Source organism: Chelmon rostratus, chromosome 17 (genome assembly GCF_017976325.1).
Source record: "Chelmon rostratus isolate fCheRos1 chromosome 17, fCheRos1.pri, whole genome shotgun sequence".
NCBI lineage: Eukaryota > Metazoa > Chordata > Actinopteri > Chaetodontiformes > Chaetodontidae > Chelmon > Chelmon rostratus.
In genome coordinates, this window is record NC_055674.1 from 18,987,525 (window position 1) to 19,008,047 (window position 20,523).

The 20,523-nt window shown below is 44.9% G+C and overlaps 1 protein-coding gene across 2 annotated transcripts in view; it reads right to left on the reverse strand.

Moving 5' to 3' along the window:
• The window catches only part of wu:fb95e10 (cell surface glycoprotein 1), a 31,644-nt gene extending 15,297 nt beyond the window's left edge, over window positions 1-16,347 (reverse strand). The window contains exons 1-2 of one of the 2 annotated variants that reach the window (XM_041958007.1): window positions 16,128-16,347; window positions 347-1,066 (exon numbers count right to left, since the gene is read on the reverse strand). In XM_041958007.1, coding sequence (XP_041813941.1) covers window positions 347-965 — 619 coding nt within the window. In that variant the 5' untranslated portion in view covers window positions 966-1,066; window positions 16,128-16,347. Of the gene's footprint in view, window positions 1-346; window positions 1,072-16,127 lie in introns of both variants that reach the window. The other variant, XM_041958006.1, reaches the window with a different exon arrangement.
• Window positions 16,348-20,523: the final 4,176 nt, after the last annotated feature.

The following is a 20,523-nucleotide window of genomic DNA, read 5'->3' on the forward strand; positions in this document are numbered from 1 at the left end:
TGTACAGTATAATAATATATAGCAACACATATCACAGATAGAGGAAAGGCAGAAGTATAAGTCATACATTTGTCATAAGGATGTAGGGCAAATGCATGTCTAGATCAGCAGAAGCCACTCTGGCGTGTCTAATATGTGTGCTGAATCCATCCTATGTGCATTTATCCATATGTCACCACATTATAATGAACACTCAGGGTTGGAGCTGTGAAAACATTTCATGCTAGACTTACAGCTGATGTGGGGGGTGGGGTGGGGGGGGTGGGGGGTCTCAAACAGCCTACATTCTGAACTACACATGTGTTTTTGCACTGAACTTTTGTTTGGTGATGACATTTTCACCAACCTGGGGGCTTTTTAGCAGCAGCTGCAGCGGTGCTGGATTTGACACCATTAGCAGTTGTGGATGGCGTCTTCTTGGCTGCTGTTGTTCCGGTCATCGGTTTTGCGCCGTTGGTGGCGGTCCCTGTGGATTTCTTCTCAGCCACTTTGCTCTTGGAGGCTGGGGCTCCGACTGGGCCTGTTGGTTTTTTGGTAGAAGCTGTGGTCGGGGTGCTCTTTTTGACCGCAGCAGGTGGGGCCTTCTTAGCCTCTCCATTGGTCTGGGGCTTTGACACGCCATTTGAGAGGCGGCTCTGGGATGGGTTTGGCCGTGAGCCAGATGTGGCCTTGGCTGGGCTGGCGCCACCAGGTTTTGTCTTGGCCGTGGCCTTGTTGGTATTCTTGGCTTTGGAGTCTCCTGAAGTCTTGCTGCTGGTCTTGGCAGCTGGGGTTTCCTTGGCCTGGTCTGGCAGTGGTTCCACCTGGCCCGTTTCTCCAACAGGTTGCTGTGGGATCTCCTCCTCCACTGGACTGGCTGCCTGGTTTGGCTCCTGTCCCATTGTTGGTTCTGCCTCATTTACTGGATTGGATTCCAACGTTTCCATTGGCTCCAGTGCTGCCGTGGCAACCCCATCCGGCTTCATCTCCCCTTGAGTGGTTGTGGTCCGTCTCTGCGAGCAGGGCTGATGGACTTAATTCTCACAGGATGGCCACAGGTCTACACGCTTTATGAAGACAGCAAGGTCTGTTCTGGAGAGAGGCAGGACAATATACAGCACAACATGGTTAGTCAACTGCAAGACCAGACATGAAAAGCAGTTTGTTGTCTCTCCTATCAGTAGACAGACCTTGAGGAATGTTGTTAGTCCTAGAAGTAAGATGAAACGATTGGTTGGACCCCCCCCCCCCGCCCCACACACACACACACACACACACACACACACACACACACACACACACACACACACACACACACACACATAGAAATACTTTTACGCCGGTGTCCAAGAGTTAGCAGCTAAATTGACTGTGGGAAAGAAATGGAAAAGGATGTACAAGAAAACTGTATCGGAGATTGAACTGCTGCATAAACTCAGGAGAAGCCTTTTTAGGACCACGTAACACATTTATAAAGACATAAGAAATTTTATAAGTCGTGCTGGGAGGGAGACCTCAGAACAGACAATTAGACCAGCACAATTTATGATCAGTTGAATGTGTGTACTGTCTCAGGGGCTACAAAAGGAGGGGCAGAGAGAGGACATGTCTACTGCAGAAATAACACATTATACAAATAGCCTTCTTTAATTTCAATGCCAACTGCAGTGCAGTGGTAAATGGTCCCCTCTGTGACACTAAAAAGCTCAGTGACACACTTGGCCAGCGTAGCTGCTACGGATTGGCTTCATTTTTTTTCCTTGGTACAAAATGGCATCAGAGCCACTAGTGTGGAAGACTAGTTTTCTGGGAGAGGACACTTAGGGGAGTAGAGAAAGCTTTAGCACGCAAACTGCACGCACAAACGTATGTACACAATGTGTCACCTGTACTTAACGTCAAGGCATGCAACTTTTTAATGTGCAAAGATGAGAAAAGCCAAGTAAGCCTGCTTCACGCTATTAAGCTAGAATGGTTATAAAAAGAGGAGTCACGTGAGGTGGGAAATAAGCGTGGATGTGTTTGCTAAGTGGGTCAAGGCATGTAACATAAATCCAAAGATAGGCAGACAGTTTGACTCATGGGTCACAAACAGAGCAGTCAGAGATATGAGCAACTGAGGACAAGAAGTGGGACACAAAGCATATGAGGCTTGATAAAGGGAAACCATGTGTAATACAAGCTGTCATATAGTGTCTGCATCAATATTAGACAACTGTCTCATATTGTGTTTGCTCAAATCCTTTCAAAATGGAAGGATGAGAGGAAAAGGATTTTTTAAAAGCGGAGAGAGGGGAGTGGGGTAGCAGGAAACTGGCTTGTCAAAGTTTACAAACAGAGTGAGGAGCAGGAGGGTAAGTGGTGAGACAAACTCTGAGGCAACACAGAGGCCAGCCCAGAGGAAGAGGCTTGGCCTGTGGAGCATGGGAACAGAAAGGGAAGGTGGGACGGAGGGGGAAAAGAGAGACAGGGAAAAAACAAGACGTAAAATGAGCTCACTATTGGCTGATGTTTGCTGGTCCCACTCTAAAATCCAGACATCACTAGTCATCCTACTTTCCACTGACCTAAACTTGTATGCACACACTCACTGTCCTATTTCTAGACGAGGACACACATCATCTTTATGCCACTAGCTTTCTGGAAACAATTCCCGCACTCTTCGCCGTCTTTCTTTCCCTCTTCCGTCATACTTCACTCATCCTCTAAACTAAATCTCACATGTCAAAAGGCTCTCTTTCATTCTCCACTGATCCTGCCTTTCTCCATATCATTTTCCCCTCCTCGATTTCTTTCCTCCCCCACCACTACCGCTCTCCTTCCATCCCTCTGTTCTCTGTTTGCCTTTGCACAGATGGCCAGAGCAGCTGAGCAGGGCCAGAGGGGGAGAGAGAGAGAGAGAAACTGAGATTGGAAAAAAAAAAATCTGTGTATCCCAAACAACGCATAAGAACGGATACACACAGCTAGTACCGCCACCCAAAACAACTGAAGAGGCTGAGAGAGAGACGAGTAGCTGCGAGAAGCCGTTCATGCCGCACCCTTCGGTCACAAGGGGTTTTTAAATGCCAGTGAGGCTGAAAAACGTGGACAGTTGGCTTAATTATGTCACTAACCACAACCCGTCAAAGCTTTTAGGAGAGTGTGAGTAGGACGGGTGGATGGAGACAGTATTTAAGTCCCACAGTTTTTTTTATTTATGCTTCTGAACAACCTGTGGTTCAGACAGCCAGCCATTATCCTCTGCACTCATATCTCACTTCACGGTATATTATGCAGGATTTTCCAAAAAAAATTATGTACAGACTCATACAAAAGTAATCCCTCTCAATCATCACTTACAACCCACTGTGTGTGGTGGTGTATTTATCTGCAGAGGCCCTGCCTGTTCTTTTTTCTTCTTCTTTGCCGCGATGGGCTCGTTTCTGGCCTGCAACCTTCAGGCAGTAGATGTGTAGCCCCCAGCCAATGACAGGTGAGGTTTTGTCGCAGGTGAGGTCGGGACGTCATAAAAAGGTAGCAACCTGGTGGTGGAGGAAGCTACAAAAATGGTGGACACAGCACAAAAATAACAAGAATACAGTGAGGCAAAACACCAAGCGGACAAAGCTTGTTCCAAAACGAGAGTGAATCTTGCCATTATGTTGATGAAGCGCGACACGGAGTAGGCCTGTTTTTTGTAGGAAAGGTATGCGCCAAGCTTGAATGTTATGTTAACTAACAGTAACTGACAATCCTCAAATAGTGTACATTTCAATTTCGGGCATCCAAATAGAAAATTTTGGAATTGAGGGGTCGCTAAGCGCCCCACCTCCCCTAGCTACTGTCTCCCTCCCTTAGCGAAGTCTGTGACACTTTCCATTCTCCCATGGCATTTAATGCAGATTACAATAATTATAGTAGTGGCAGATTTATGACTTCAATTATTCAGCACATTTCTGCATGATGGGTCCTTGATTTCAGACAGGCAAAAGCTGTGACAACTGTTGCTAGCAGATTGGATCAGTTTATAAGCTGTGATTGGACAACTGCTGTTTGGGGGAGGGGTTTAGCGAACAGTCAAATATTCAGTCTCCCTTACAACTACAGCCCAGGACAGGTCACAGGAAGTTATTCTGCATCACTTTCAGCACAGACTACATTATGAATATACACTGCGAAATATGCATATAGGTATCTGACGTTTTTACAAATTAAACTCCCCCAACTTGATGCTCCAAAATCTCTCATACAAGCACACCACTGCACGACTCAGATCCAGTATCCAGCTATCAACACTATGACCTAATTCGACCAAGCAGTGAACCAGGATATAATTGTCTCCAATTCCCTCCTCTCTTTTTCAGACTCTGGTGTTCTTCCCACAGTAGACCTCAGCATCTGGCTAGGCTGTTTATTGCACTGCTCCACTCCAAAGCACCCTACACTGCTGTGTGTGTGAGAAATAAGAGTGATAAATGCTGACTGCACGCCACAGCCAGAGGAACATTTCTCTTTCTCCTGAAAGTCTCCAGACAACTGTGAGATTGCGCTTCTCTCTCTGGCTCTATTGCTCACTCACCCTGCCCTGCGTCAGTAGGATCATCAGTCAGTGGCAAGCATAAACAGGCTAGAAACCAGGGCAGGAACACACTCAGGAACATACTTTTTATCTACTCTTCACAGAAACTGGAGGTGGAGGGGATTTCAGATGCATCAAGACACTTTCACTATTTCAGCGGCCAAATAAACAGAAATGCCAGTGAAGAATTCATGTTTGGTTTGCTGCCAAAGTGAATTTCTCACCCTGCCACTCACCCCTTAAGACCCCACTGACCCTATAAATGATTTTACCGTTCTTATAGCATCTTCCTTACCAACTTCTTCTTAAACTTTTGGTCCCTGGCAACTGTGACCACATTAAAAACATTCAGAACTTTGCTACAATCAACGTGTATTGTCCATTTGTAAAGTTTTGGACTGTCATACAATTATTTCTTCAATGTCTTGCAACAGCTTTAAACGATCTATGATTTCAACCCAAATTACTGCGGCACTCGAACCAATTAATGCTTCTACAGCTTTTCATCAAATCTAATTAGACTGAAGAGAGTGATCACTTTCAAACGGACTGAGTGAGCCGGTGCCACGAGGGACCACTTTTGGTGAGAGTTGAATATTACACTTTTACTAAGTTAGCCAATTCAGAGGCTGTCAAGTGTTTGCTTAAAATGCTACCAAACACTGTAAAACTGAACCATGTTTTCTGAGAACTGCTTACAAAAGTTGAATTCCTCAGTAATCGTTTTATTCTGCTTATCAATGGACAATTTTGCTGAGAAATCCCCCCTTTTTTTCTACCATCTGCTTCACATTCATACAATTACACACATTTGGACCACAGAGCTATGTGGCACAACTCTAGTTTTCTCCATTATCGACTAAGCAGCTTCACTGAAGCAACTGGGGATTAAATGTTTTGCTGGTTCACTGGAACCTCAACCACAGCTGCTGATGGGGGATTTACATTACTCGAGAGGGTTACGATGGGATTACATTCGCATACGTTACATTACATAATGCTACATTACTGAAGTACCTCTCTCTAATCATAATGTTTAAGCTGGAGCAATGGGGACCTGTGGTCTACCAGTTTTATATGAATATATGTATAATCAGAGTAAACTGAGGCTGTGGCATTTAGACCATCTGTAAAATTCACCCTACATCCAACTGTCTTAATATTGAAGCTTTCCTCCAAGAACCTCGGGAAAACTGTGATTGGCTGTGGGAAATCTCCTCTAACACCATCTCTGGTCCCGCCATGCTACAACCTAGGCTGTAAAACACAAGCTGGCATTTTCAACCCATACGGGACAGAATGTATTCAATGACCTGATACATAATGGCTTGTGAGTTAGTACAGCAGCAGATTCCAGACAGATGGCTATATGAGCTAAATTAGGTCCGTTTCAAAACATTTAGGAACAGTGCACCGTGTGAAATGTTTGGAACATAAAATGGCTTAAATCTGGAGAAAATTTCTGGTCGAGCTGCCTCAGACCAGGCAGCCGGTCAGCTTTCCTGACCTCCTGTGGCCTGAGCGACAACACAAATGCACACAAAGGATCTGCAGGAAAATAACTCCTTCAACAGGCTGTTGTTGTTATCCTCAATATACACCTAAAAACAATAGCTGGGGATAGAACAGAGTAGTATGGAAATGGAGTGGGAGTTTCGTGCTGGTATCCATATGGTTTGGCAGATTTTTCACTGTAAAATTCTGAATGCAGTTGACTTAGCAAAAATGTGTTTTGTTGGCCTTCACATTGTGTCCAAGTCATGTGGTCGCAGCTTTCAAGCAGCATCCCACTCCAAATTCCCTGCAAGCCTCAACGATGAGCTACACAGTCGCTGTGAACAAAGGAAACCCACACAAATACAAAGACACACAAACACCAAAGGCAGTGGACAAAGCACAGGATCACGAAAGACCAGTGAAGGAATCATTTTAACCCACCATCCTTACCCACTGTGCACACACACACACACACACACACCATTATTATTAAAAGGATTTTGTACTTGAAGAGGTTTTGTAAAGTTTGCTTTTAGGAAAACACTGCATCGTCTGTTGTTGTTGTTGTTATTACACTTAACTGGCTTCAAGCAGTAAGCTAATGATGGGCAAGGTGCAATCATCCTCCTAGGCATCACACCTTCATAAATACCCACACTGGGACAGTAACGAAATGTGTGTGTGCTCACACTTGTGTGTGTATCCCTGACACACAGCAGTGTTTGGGCCTATACTGTCAATAACTGGAAGGCATCCAACTCCGCTGAGGGATCTAAGCTTTTCTGACTGTCTAGACACAAACATGCCGTTCTTGAATAATCAGGTCATCAGCATATTTTAACAGAAAACTGGTACTTTGACCCCCTTTTGCATCAAGCACAATCTACTACTGTGTGTGCAGGGGGGTGTACATGCACCAACATTCCCATTTACATTTTGGAGAGGAGGTTACATTTAAGAACTGCTCACAGGAAAATACCACATTCCTGAATCGGTGCAAAGGGTAGCTGTGATTCATTGCAAGATTAAAATTAAGACACTGTAGTGTGAGTTACTGAGCTAAATGTTAATGTCAAATCTGCTCTTGGGCTGTGGTGTGTGCACAACCACTGTCAGTTAGAAACAAGAGACTCTTCGCCTTCTCTACACAAAGGCCTAAATCAAAGTGCTCCCGCTCACTCCCTCACTTTCGCCAGCCAACCATCCAAGGCCATGTATGAATCGCTGCGGTAGAAAATTGGCTCTGCTTTCACAGGACAAAACTGTGTACACACACACACACGCATATGCATTCTGTGAGCCCTCTTCTATCTCCGGGGCCTACTCTAAATAGTAGTCAAAGAGAGGGATTGTGGGGGAAGGAAGCAGTGGTGGTGGTGGGGGTGGGGTGGCGGAGATGATAGAAAAGATGCAAAAAGAAAGTGAGCTTTTGTGGCCGATGTAGCCCTGCACTAATGCTGACATGAGCTCGTGCAAGCTTGACTAAAGTCCTCAAGATATAACTAATGTGTTCATAAGAGTGTGGAGGGTTTGAGCAAAGACGTCGGCAGTGAGGGGAGAGCATGTTAGCAGGTTGGCTCGGGCTTTTGAAGGCAGTTTTAACGAGCACTCACTGGCCTCTGACCCTGTAATTGGCAGGCTTTTATTTTCACGAGCAGCAAACACAAGATTCTGTGTTTGCGCTTTGCCACTGCTAATAAACCGTCCTCTTTCCTCTGACACAGCCAGGGTAGGACTTACAAAGCACATCTCATAATGTTAAAATAACATGTGTCAAAGCAGGTGACTGCTAACACTGTTTTGACTGTCCTTGCTTTAAACAGCTTATTAGATTGGTGTTATGCACTAAGACAGCAATCTATCAAACTGCAGTTAAGATTTTGATGCTCTCTACGTGAAAATTAATTTTATAATAGTTCATAATACGTTTCTAAAGATCTTATTTGGAAAATAAGTCAAAAGGTACATCATTAATATTATACAGATCTGTGTACTGGCCATCAGTCGAACCTTTCCATTCTTCCTGTCTTGTAATCATGTAAAACAGCTCCAAACTAGACCAGACCAGACTCTGCAAGCTTTAAGTAGCACTGCTTCAATAATTTACTGCTTTCTTGCTTACGGCACCACTGCACATGGGCAAGTAGGCTGATGCAAGTGGCCTCAGATTTGACGCAGTTTTACTTGTGACTGACACAAAAAATACCAAAATAATGTGGAAGGCGAGTATTTTTTTCACTCGCGTGTGTGTATGTGCGCATCACTCCTGCTCTTTGCAAGGGGAAGAATGTTAGATTGAAGATGACACATGATGAGGCCTGAGATTGTCCATTCAACCTACTCTAAATCACAACAGTAGTCTCAGTCAACTCTCAACCCCATTAAGACACTTAGACCCATGGCTCACAATTAAGTCCTACCCCAGATGAGAATACATCATTATAAAGTGAATACCTTTGGGTTTTCCAATGAGGGTTCAACAAAACAAGAAATTTGAAAATGTCTTCTCAAAGATTATGGGCTTATTTTTTCAAACACTTCAGAGACAAAACTATTTGTCAGTAGAAGAGCTGATAATGAAAATAATGAAAATTAAACAATTTGGAATTGCAACCAGATTTGGAAACTATATGTGAAACATCTTAAAACTACACTCTGAAATTAAACGGGCAGAAAGATTTAATTTCTTTAAGTTGATGGGGTATCACCCTAAAATCTGAGCTGAGATGAACTGTCAAAAACAGTCCAATACCAATACACAAAATATTTTATTAGCAACAGTGAGTTGGGATTAAGAGCAGGGAAACACGATCGCTGGCAGGGGGGCACAAATGCAAGGACATGATTGCTACAGGGAGATCCATCTCTACCTCTTAGAAAACTGACTCAGAAGTAAAGATGTGCAGCAAAGACGCTCCACCGCTGAATGTTTCACTAACTCTCTGCCAAATCCTGGCAGGCCACCAGCGACAGGCCACCAGCTGCAATAGCTCCCATCACTCATACTCTGTTTGAACAGGTAGAGCACAAAATACAGTTATTTCCACAGGCAGTGGACATTTACTGTGTATGAGACTGTTCACTGTCACATGAAGCCATCCCATCAATAATGGAAGCCTCCTTATTAGCATACAGGAAACCATTTCAAAGCTACTACCACTTCTATCTACCATCACTGCAACCACTGACTCGCTCTCATGTCACTTAGAAGGACAGTTTCTCTGCATGTCACGGCCTCTTCCTCAGCCTCATCACACATCAGTACAGCTCACTGCTGATCTCTGGAAGAAACCAAAGCCTCTAAGAGCCATCCATGAGACAAGAGGCTGATTATTACCGAACAAATCCCTGATGAGAACGAGCATAGGTCCAGAGGAAGATAAATGATAGGTGTATGTGTGGGTGTCGGATGAGGGGTGCTGAAGGTACATGACAGCCGGTTAAATCCAGCTGGGGGTTACCAGTGCTGCCGCTGCCTCCATCAACTTGATGCTAATCACAGCTCACACATTCTCCAAACACCCCCGACCTGAGGTCAGGAAACCGCCTCTGTCCTGCACACAAATAAACTCCAAACAAAGCCCGCTGCTCTCCATGGCATTCCCCACAGACTGTGGGAGGGTTGAGCAAGCGGGGGAGAAAGGAGGGACAGAGTGAGGTAGCAACCAAGAGGGGGAGAGAGACAGGACGTAGGCTTCCATCAAAATGTTGTGCTAAGAGCAAATGTCAAAAATCTGGCAAATTATGTAAGCCTGTGTCTTTTTTCACTGTTACATTTGTTTTAACTCTTTGTTGTAACTTCAAGGGACAGCATTTAATCTGTATTTTTAGCTGCTGTGATAAAAATGGTTATAGTGCTTTTAATGAAAGTATAACAAAAATAAAAAATGCAACATAAACTTCTGCTGTATTGTTAAAGCACTGACTCTGCTTAAAGTCATGTTTCGTTTGTAGTTACATCTTGACTGTGAAGAGCCCTGTGCTTTGCTGCCTTAGCTTTGATTTATGTTCTATTCAAGCATATTTTTAGATTAATATTAACTGGAAAAATATTTTCCCCACAAAACAAGCAGAGGACATGAGGTACTTCTTTCAGTCATGAGTGGTTTCTGAAAGTCTTCCCTTAAGGATCCAAACAGCTCTATCAACCTCCAACAAAAAGGTAGGGCAACCTTATCCTTAGAGGCAAAACCAGGGGCAAAAGCACCGCTGGTCGCTGATTGCTGTCAGCATGTAGTAATAACTGAAGGAGACTGAGATCAAGAGTTTTATCACCTCAGACCTTTTTACATCTGGACTACGGTGGTCGCACAGTAAGAAACACAATGTTCAGAACTTTACAGGCCAATCAACTTCTAACAACAAAAGTAATGGGGACAAAAATAGGATTTTAAAAACTGAGGGGGACTTTTCTCCCCTATCCCCAGTGGGAATTACACTCTTATCATCATTACCCAAACAAAGTGTTGTCACCACACTTTAGCACAAGTTTCCACCTCAGCTAAGCATAAAAATTGTGATATTTTTGCATTTTTCTGCCATTGTAATCTTGCCTTTTTATGCAATTTCAAATCTAAAATACACTCGTATTTAACCATTAAAGTGAACTCCTCAATGTTGTCCAACACTGTTGTTCATAACAGTTGATTTCCAATGGGTCAGTGGGCTGTCGGGATGCTCCATAAGACAAACTGAGTGAGAACAAAGGCCCCGCTGAGAGGAAGGAACAAGTCTTTTTCTGTCTCCTTGTGTGCTTGGCTGCTGGTGTGTGTGGGAAAGAGCAGCAGATTGTGTGACAGACACCTGGATCACAGAAACATGTGATCAGAAAGGCTGGCACTAATCCTAAGGACACTTTGGAGCTTCAGGTTGAGATTTTACACTGTCCTCAAGTGATAACTCAAATGAAACGAAGAGATTACAGGATCATATTCAAACAAACCTCTTTGTTAATTACATTTCTCACTGTAATAAGATACAACAAATCGGCGAAAGGGCAAGTATGACTGCAGCAAATGGTAGAGAATGCCAGTACCCGTCACAGTTTAGGGCTGTGCATTGTGTGTGTTCACACCACCCCCCTCCTTCCAACAAACACCAAACAAGCTGATGCACACAACACACACACAAACACTCAAACCCTGTCCTTCCCATGGTGCGTCCACGCTCGGAGAAACTCGGCCCCCTGGGGACGGGCAGATTAACACATGACAGAGCTTGTTAACCCTGGACAAAGAGAGACGCTAATCTTGTACAGTCGGCCTCGACAGTACTCGAACAGTGCACAGACACAGCTACTGGGACAGAGAGACAGAGACAGAGAGAAGGCCAAAGACAAGAAAGAACGAGGGAGGGATATGCAGCAGTAACAGAGGCGTCAGTATGTCCCAGAAACTAGACAATACTGTGGGGAGGCAGGGCTCGAGAGTCCGTCAGCCCCAAAACAATAAGGGCAGAGACAGAGCCCGACTACAAACAAGGCCCCAGCGGCGAGGGCCCTACTACAGCCTGGCTGAGCTCCACCGCCTGCAGGGACGACCAGCAGGGCAGCGCAGAGCTCAACTGTGTGGATATTGATCGCACAGGAGGAAGTGGGGAACCAGGCTAGCAGCGCCACAGATGGGAAGGACAGAGAAAGAGACAGACAGACAGAGGAAGTGCATTAGTGAGGCAGGTTCCTCTGATGCTGTTAGTTCCCTCCCCTGGGATATAAGAGAGATAGTAGTGACATGGTTTTAGGAAAGGACAATTAAAAAAAGGGGGGGGGCACGGTGGTTAAAACAGGACAGAGACAGTGTGCAAGAGAAACTCAGGCTAATTTGTAACTTGAAGAGCTGCTGGATCATCTCCATAATGGGCCGTCTGCCCACAAACAAGCTCCTCTCTGGGGGTAAATGAGATCAGGCCAGCCCAGGACCAGCTGGTGGCTTGGATCAATGACGCCAGATAGAGAAGATACAGAGACGGAGGAACAGGGCAGAACCAAGGCATCTGGACAGGATGGCAGAAACACACCCGAGAGGCTTCAGTGTTCTCTATCTCTCTCGAGACTTTGCACGGGGACATGGGCACACGCACGCAAAGTACAAGTGGAACGACCGTGTCCGTAAGAGGATTATGCCCTCCTGTTTGAAGTGGAACAAGGCACGTTCCAGATGGAATCTGATCCCTCGCAGGACGGCAGACAGGTTGGATGGTTGACCAGATCAGCACCTACTTAATACAGCTTTCTAAGAACAAACCACAGAACAGGCCCAAAACATCACAACGCATGCCTACTAACTGCCAGAAACGCAACTTTTTCACCACATCCACAACAACCATAAAGACATACATATGACACTTCACAGAGAGTTGATGATGCAACTTTATGGCAGCATGCAAATACACTGAGACGGAGCACAGCTGAGTTAAATATCACCAGGAGAAACTGATACGACAGAGGAATAAATCGGCCTCTACAGCTGCCTATGGTAAAGGGAGTTTATCATTCTGTCAGCACCAGTGTCTGGTACAAATGCCTGCCATTCCACACGTGGCTATGGTGAGTGCAGGCTGGGATGCCTCTGACATAATCTTAACCACATCAGCCACTGGGTCAGACCAGCCAACGTACAGCAATATCGATGTCAAGATGGAACCTGTAACACAAATATGTGTGAGCCACAGGTGGCAGAGCAGACCTAGTGACTGACTGAGCACCCGGCCTTTTCGGCCCCATTTCTAACATCTCCAACGCTACATTATACCTAACAACCAGGCACCACTAACTCATTGTGTCATGAAAAATTTGGTCTTGAAGCCTAGCAACAGGGCTGTGAACCATGTCTATTATCCATCCTCCCACCAGAGGAATTTAGAGCGTCCAAACACAGCAAATTACTGCAGCTGCTGGCACATACAGCCTCAAAACCACGCCGCCAGTTGCCAACTGCTTGCCCTGACAACTGTGACAACCAAAGCTGCTATCATGACTGGAAGCACGGACGACAGCAGAGTTTATCTCCGCTTTATCGTCACTGTTGTGCCGGGGGCAGTTTCCTCAAGCCTCAATCACCCAGAAAACAGAGAAAGAAATTCAGTTCAACATACAGCTTCTGTTTGCGTTTTGATAAGCTTTGAACAAGAAACTATTGTGCTGTTGTCACCGCAGATTAAAACAGGGCAAGCTGATGATGGTGCTAATTTTCAATGGCGCGGAGAAGTGCAGCGGTCACGGGTTCAGGCTGAAAAAAAGCCTGATGACCAGAGGCACAGGCTTGCCCTTGTCACAATTGAGAAGTTCAGAGCTGGGGGGATTTCATTCTGATTCACCCACCCACCCAACACCAGTCCTTAGGCTAAGAGCAAGCTGACACACAGGTCTATTAAAGGGACAATCATCTCCGCTCTCAGGATGGTGGCATGGGTCGAGAGGCCAGCTGGGGGCAAAGTAGGTTATTAGAATTTAAATTGCCTTAAAATACAGGCTTATGAAAGACTTTCTATGTGAAAAGATTCTGTGACAATTTTCAAGCATGTTTTGCACAGATAATTGCAATAGAACAGGAACGTTTTTATAGTGGCTCCTATTCTTGTTGCTCAGAACAGCAACTAAGGATTGTTCATTCATCATTATCAATTAACTGAATTTAGGAGGCAACTAACACTTATTTTCAGAGTCTAATCATCCGCTGACCACTTCTGCAATTAATTAATTCATCATTTTGTCAATAACTGTCAGGAAATGGAGAAAAATGCCAATTCTAATTTCTAAGACTCCAAGGTGGCATATTCAAATTGCATGTTTTGTCTGACTGACAGTGAAAAATCCAAATATAAGAAGAAGAAAATAAGAAAAGCGAGCTTGAACCAGTGAATGTTTGGCATTTTTGCTGAAAAATGACTAAAACAATGAATCAATTATCAGAATAGCTGTAGATTTATTTTCTGTTAATCTACTAATTGTTTGATTGATGATGTAATGATTAATTACTGACAACAAAAAGAAAAAAATAACAGAATACACTAATTTTAAGGTACCAGAGCCCAAACAGATGTCTTAATACAGAAGTATCAATTATGAACTTATAAATAAATAGATTAATGAAAGATAAACAAGCATCACTTTGTATTTGTAAAGCCGTCAGCAGAATTTTTAAGATAATGTTACTTTAAACATTCTCAATTACAATCTACAAATCAACTGTTCCCACTGTCCCAATTGTTTCTTCCCCCAAGCCGCTCATTGATTAATTTCATAGTATCACACTAGTATTAGTAGCTACGTTTCTTAGTGTATGCCCTTGTGCATGTGGAGGATTGTTTCAGACATTAGCAATGTGCTCTTGTTCTTGCTGCCGACACTCACACCCTTGATTCAGGCTCATCCACAACAGCGCAGATCAGCTAGAGACGGCAAACAAAGTGACACATCCTAATAAAAATACTAACAACAGCAAAGAAAGGATGCAACAAGGGTCCACTCGACAATGGAAAGGATATAACTGTAGCCAATTCATATATAACTATTTCTTTGTTTTATTTTTTCACAATTACAATAATCTGCTTCATTTATTCAACTGCAGTTTCTGACAAATCCTCTCCACTCGCAAAACGCCTCAGGCAGTAATCCACATCCTCTAACTAATAAGCTTTTTAAGGCCATATTAAATAACTTCACGAAAACAGAGTGTGGTTTTTAATGGCAGCTAAATTTAATTTCATATGATTGCATTAGGCTGCCTGTCTGTCCTCCATTTCCCTGCCTCATCCACCAACACTGTGAGTCAGCCATTCTCTCATCCGTGCGCAGGAGGGGTGGGGGGGCGATATAGCTGATGGCTTAGCCCACCTCTGACTTAGGAGTCCTGGAGTGTCTCCAATCCCTGCGTGGCCGAGCCTTAAAAGTGCTCATATTAGTCACCCTGGGATGCCATTTACTCAGGATGACATCAATACCTCATGGTCGATCGCCACACATTATTGACCCACCCATGCCCACCGTGGCCACAAAAGATTGAGACAATTTATGTCGCCGTCTGTGGCACCTCAGGGGAGGAGAATGGAGTTGTGGGCTCAGGATAAAGATTTCCAATGCTTGCATGTTTGCAGTTTATTAAATGCTCTTGGCCAGGCTTTGGAAACTGGCAGCGTTCTCTCCTCCCCATTGTTCTTCAGAGGGGAGTGTAATCTGTCTTGTTGCACTCACTCACCAAAAAGAGTCAGCGTAGGAGCAGCTAAGGGGCCTTCCAGCCTTAACTCTCACACCACAATAGCCGATCACTTTTGGGGGGTGACATTAATCACCTCTGATAACATGCCAGCTTGGGTCTGTGCACAGCCCTCTCAGAGATATTTCAGCTTTGCATGCTCCCTCCAAGGTCTGAGGAAATCACTGCTTTAACATGCCGCAAACGCCCCTTATTCCGTTTAGTTTGACGTGAAGACGGAGTGGGCATCTGCAAAATGATTAGCGCTAAATTTGCCGGCTTCTTCCCTCTGAGGCGGCCGAAACATTTCCCAGCACTCGCACCACTTGGCCCATCACAGAACAATGGGCATCCGCGCTGGAGGATGGACAAGGAGGGGAGATGAGGGGAAAAAAAGTTCAGGGAGGGAAAAGGCAGACAAAATGGTCTCACAAAGAGGGGAGCACGTCCTGTCAACGAAAAGGAGCATGAAAAGAAACAATTAATCTGTTTTAGGTTAGCCTAACAGGTCTGCTGAGCACTTCCAGCTGCCATGCAGCCTGCCACCGCCCCATCAATCCCATTGAGCAGGAATCAAACTGAATCTGAAACAGACTAAAAGACCGACTAAAAGAGGAGCTGACACCAAAGCAAAACCTCTCATACATTTTCTACTGCACATTTAACGGAAATATTCATTCACAAAAAGAGCCACTATAATTCCGATGAACTGTTTAGTGTTAAACTGAGGCAACACAAGTAGTAACACGGTAAGTACAACTGAGACGCTAATGTCCGACACGGTCGACACACACCACGTTCATTTTTAAGAGTCGCTTTGGAGGTTCGTTAATTAGCCTGGCAGCAGCTACAAAATGACATTAGCATGCTAGCTACGGCTAAAACAATCTCGCCCTTACCAGTCAGTGCAGCGGCGAGCTAGCAAAATCCTCTCCAGCAACGCCCTGTGTTAGCGGAACACCCCGACTGAATCCTCGACTGGGGAAAAAACTGAAAGTGAGGATGCGGGTGGAAATGAGAGCGAGAAGAAACGGAAGAATGTCGCGGAGGAGCAGAGCGAACCGTGCCGAGCCGACAGACAAGAAACTTCTGGGTCTCAGGCGCCGTTTCTCACAAGTGATGCGCGTTCCCTGAAACGAAGAAAGGAGGAGAGTGACGCTTCTCTCCACTCGCGCGCGCACACACACACATACACACGCGCGCGCGATAGTAAACCGGTGAGCGGATGGATGGACAGGCGGAGGAGAGGACAGGGCTGCCGCTGCCTTCAGGTGCTGCTGGAAATGTCGAAACAATGAAAGGTCGACATATGAAAGACCTGTCATTATTTTGAGCTGCTGTTGGTAAAAACGCTACGTTAAAGCTGGGGTATTCAAAGAATAGAATTAGAAAAAAAACAAAGCTGAAAATTTTATTCTTTATTAATGATGTCAAGGAATAACTCAATATGTTGCACTTTCTTGCCGAGAGTTAACGCTAGATGACAAGATTGATACCTCTAAGGTTATCTTGAGCTAGCTAAATATGAAGCTACAGGCTATTTTAGCACAACATGATGACGGGAAATGGGGAAACAGCTAGCCTGGCTCTGTCCAAAGGTAACAAAATCCACCTACCTGCACTCAAGGTCAATACTTAACACATTATATCTCGTCTGTCTAATCCATACAAAAACAGTGTAAGTGTACTCTTTCTTGGCTGGTAACAGTTATCAGAGACATCAGGAAGCTACCAGTCCCAGATAAACAAAGAAAAACTATTCTCTAACATTCTACTGACCAAAATGAATCGGTTAATCGAGAAAATTGTCAGCAGAGTCATCAATATTGAAAATAATCATTAGTTGAATTCATTAATTCTACTCCAGCAATTTAATGTTGTTAGTGTTGGCTTGGGGCTTTTGTGAGAGACAGATTTTTAGAGAGAGACAGCAGCAGGTTCAACTTTAGAAAGCTCCCAACAGAGCCGCAGATGACAAGCTGGTCTGTTTTTAGCTCGAACCATTACATTTGCCCCTTTAATTGCACATTTGTTCAGGAATATGTACTGCTGAAGCAGATATCCCAGTGAAATATCATACTTCCTGGGCAGGAGTAGCCTAGCTACTATCTGGAGCTTTGGCAAAAGCATAATGAAGATGCCACGTGCTTGCTACAGTAATACAGAGTGGAAGGACAGGGTGTAACTAGGGGGCCTCAGTTCACTGGGGATCCATAGCAGATTAATCCAGCCCCCGGGTTCTGGCACACCTAAATATCATTCAGCAGCAATAAATAATTGTATCTGTTACACCTGTTTAAATTTCCACCATTAGAGATGTCTCTGTATAGTCAGGATCCGCCCGCCAAGTCACGTCTGTGACGAAAATACATTTCAACAGAGGAATGACTGAGAACAAAACAAATTTTGTTAGTCCGGTCAAATGGGCAAACACTGCCGTCATTTGCATAATGTTAATTAAGGTTGTGTGCTACACCCTTTCTGTGCACTGCCAGCCTGTTAACTGGCAATAAATGGCAACTTAACTGGCAATGGAGGGTGAAATGGTTGTTGAGCTTATTATGGCTGGTGTGGAAATGCCTGGCACATTCTCACAGCACATAAAAAGAAACTACCTGTAGAGAACACAGAGGCCATGTCAACTGATTTTATTTACTTAATCCAATTCTGGGTGCCACTGCCTTCTTGTGAAAATTATGTTGCACTATTCACCCTTCCACATGGACACACAGTGGCACGGAATAATCTTTCACAACTTCCAACCTCAGAAATAGGAGGTTGCTACGTGTCCTTGAAGGCAACATTCAGCAGGACAGCGCGCCATGCTGAAACTGAAAGGGGTGAATAGCGAATAGCAGGGGGATCTCTGCTTTCTCTAAGCGCAGCCAATCACTTCCCAGGATGGGGGATTATTCAAATTAAGGATGATGTCACCTCTTGCAAGTCACCCTTCTCTCTTGCCCGAGTTCCTCCCGGTTGTCTGTTGCCCTCCCTCTTAGGCCCCGGCACCCCCTTTTCTCTCCTCTACAAACCCTTTTCTTCCTTTCTTCATGCCCGACTGCACACACACTCACTCTCTCTCACACACACACACACACATACACACACACACGCTTTAACGGTGCATTACGGCTGCCCCACATGCATCAAGTTGCCTTCATTGTCTGTCTTCAATGTGACTGTTGCATCCAGAATTTCAAATCTCTTAACACATTTCAGACCTGTTGATTGTGAAATTGTAATTAAAATATTTATTTTGATTGATTCTGGCCTTTCCAAATCAAGATGTACATAAGATTGAAGGTCTTACAACTTTTTTTATCCTTCTTATTGGTCTTGAAAGTCAAATTTCCAGCAAGCAACAGACCATAAAGGTGGCTGAGAGTGGACGCAGTTCAACACGTGTGTTTTCTCTCAGTCGCAGTTAGACGTTGAAGGGCGTCGTTTCATGGCATACGAGCTTTTGTTTCTGTGCGCCGGGCTCCTCACCCAAACGGGCCTTTTCATCAGAGACAGTCTGGGTGGGCATGCCGCCTGTCTGTCTGTCTGTCTGTCTGCTGTGCTGCTGCTCAGCTCCCGGCAGCCGCCTGCCCCTGCCTGCATGAGCCAGGCTTTTGTGTACTGCTCTGTTCTGGATGGGCTTCTTTTCATGTCGAGCTCGTGGTGCACTCTTCTCGTTCCAAGTGCTGGAGAGGGGAGATTTGGCCCTGCGTTGGTTGTTTGAGCTCAGGGTGGAAAATGTACGGCACAAAATTGAAAACATACACTACACGTGCACCTGATTGCATTAAAACACGTTATTTCTTGGTCTTGCTCCATCTTTCTCTGTCAGATTTCCTTTGGAAGTTTTGTTTGTGTTCCTCTGAAGTGGATCAGCCCATCAGTTTGGAGGGCAGCGCCTTCCTTCATTTCGCTTCTTATTATTACTGCTTGTCATGCCACTTGTCTTGCTTTTGAATCTTGAAAGTCAAGCCTTACCCGCAGAAATGTCTGTGGGATTAATCAGGTTTTTCAAATGGCTGCTCAGACTTGAACGCAGTTGAAAATGATAATGATACTGTAGCTGTGTGCGGATTTCATTGTGTGAGCACGTGATCATACAGCATGCGCATGCAGGTGTGTGTGCGAGTGTATGAAAGGCATGGAAGGAGACCAGGACGAGGGTGGGGACTCCGGGGATTTCGATGCCTGCTGGCTTGATGCTGATGGACGTATTGGCATGGTCAACCAGGCGCAACAAAGAGAGGAAGGTGTTTTTTTTTCACACAGGCAGTGGTGTGCCGCAGCGGAGACAGGAAGGGGCAGGGCTGTGTACCCCGCTGCACAGTTCCCGTGTTATTTATCTCATTGTTTTTTCCCCCCGGCCCGCGGTCCAGCTGGGGCAGCCATAGCACAAAAGGGCTGGCGCTCAGTCAAGCCCCAGAACCTGGCCTCCAGTCAGGGGTCTGCTACCTTTGGCGAACTCTTACACAACACATTAGTTATTTACAGCGGCAGATACAGGCATGCTCTCATTGTGTTTCATGTATTCCAGCATGTACAGTCAGATTGTGCAGAGGTCGGATTCTCCTGCTAGTCAGCCAAGCTGTACAAGAAAAACAGCTGGCACCAAGAGACACACCCATCACACCAGACACAGTCGCCATCTTTTCAGATATTCACAAATTAAACTGCTCAGAACATGATTGGCTTCAAAAGGCATGAGGGATATAACCATGCGTAACGCTTCACACTCTAATAACGCTTATATCATTACATTACAAATGGGGTGTGTGTGAATGAATGCCAGGCAGATACAGGTTAGTACACGCGGGTGCAGCTGCTGCTCTCTTTGCACAGCATGGACTCCCCGAAGAGCACAACGTGCCAGCACAGCATATCATTAACATGCAGGATACTACCGCACTCACCGTCAGGCAACATGTGAAGAAGAACCGTGCACAGGCCACATAGTGAGGGAGCGTCATGAATGTGTACCATATATGTTCTGCAGTGTGTGGACAGAGTGTGCTGGCTCTACTACACAGAATATGATGACGAACATCATGCAAATGGAAAAGAATAACACTGAGATTCGGATTCCTGCTGGTTTTTATTCTAGTCATTTAAAAAAGGGTGCAGTTCTGGGTTGCCATATGATTGTAGTTAACTAGTAGAGGAAACCAAGCCTCTGATCCACTGTATGTTTTCTCTGTGGGACTGTTTAATCAGCCTTACTCTGAAACCTGATAATGTTCAGAACAGACTGGCCAGTTCCTGTCAGTCTGATCCTAAGTGCTTCGTCTCTGCCCTGGT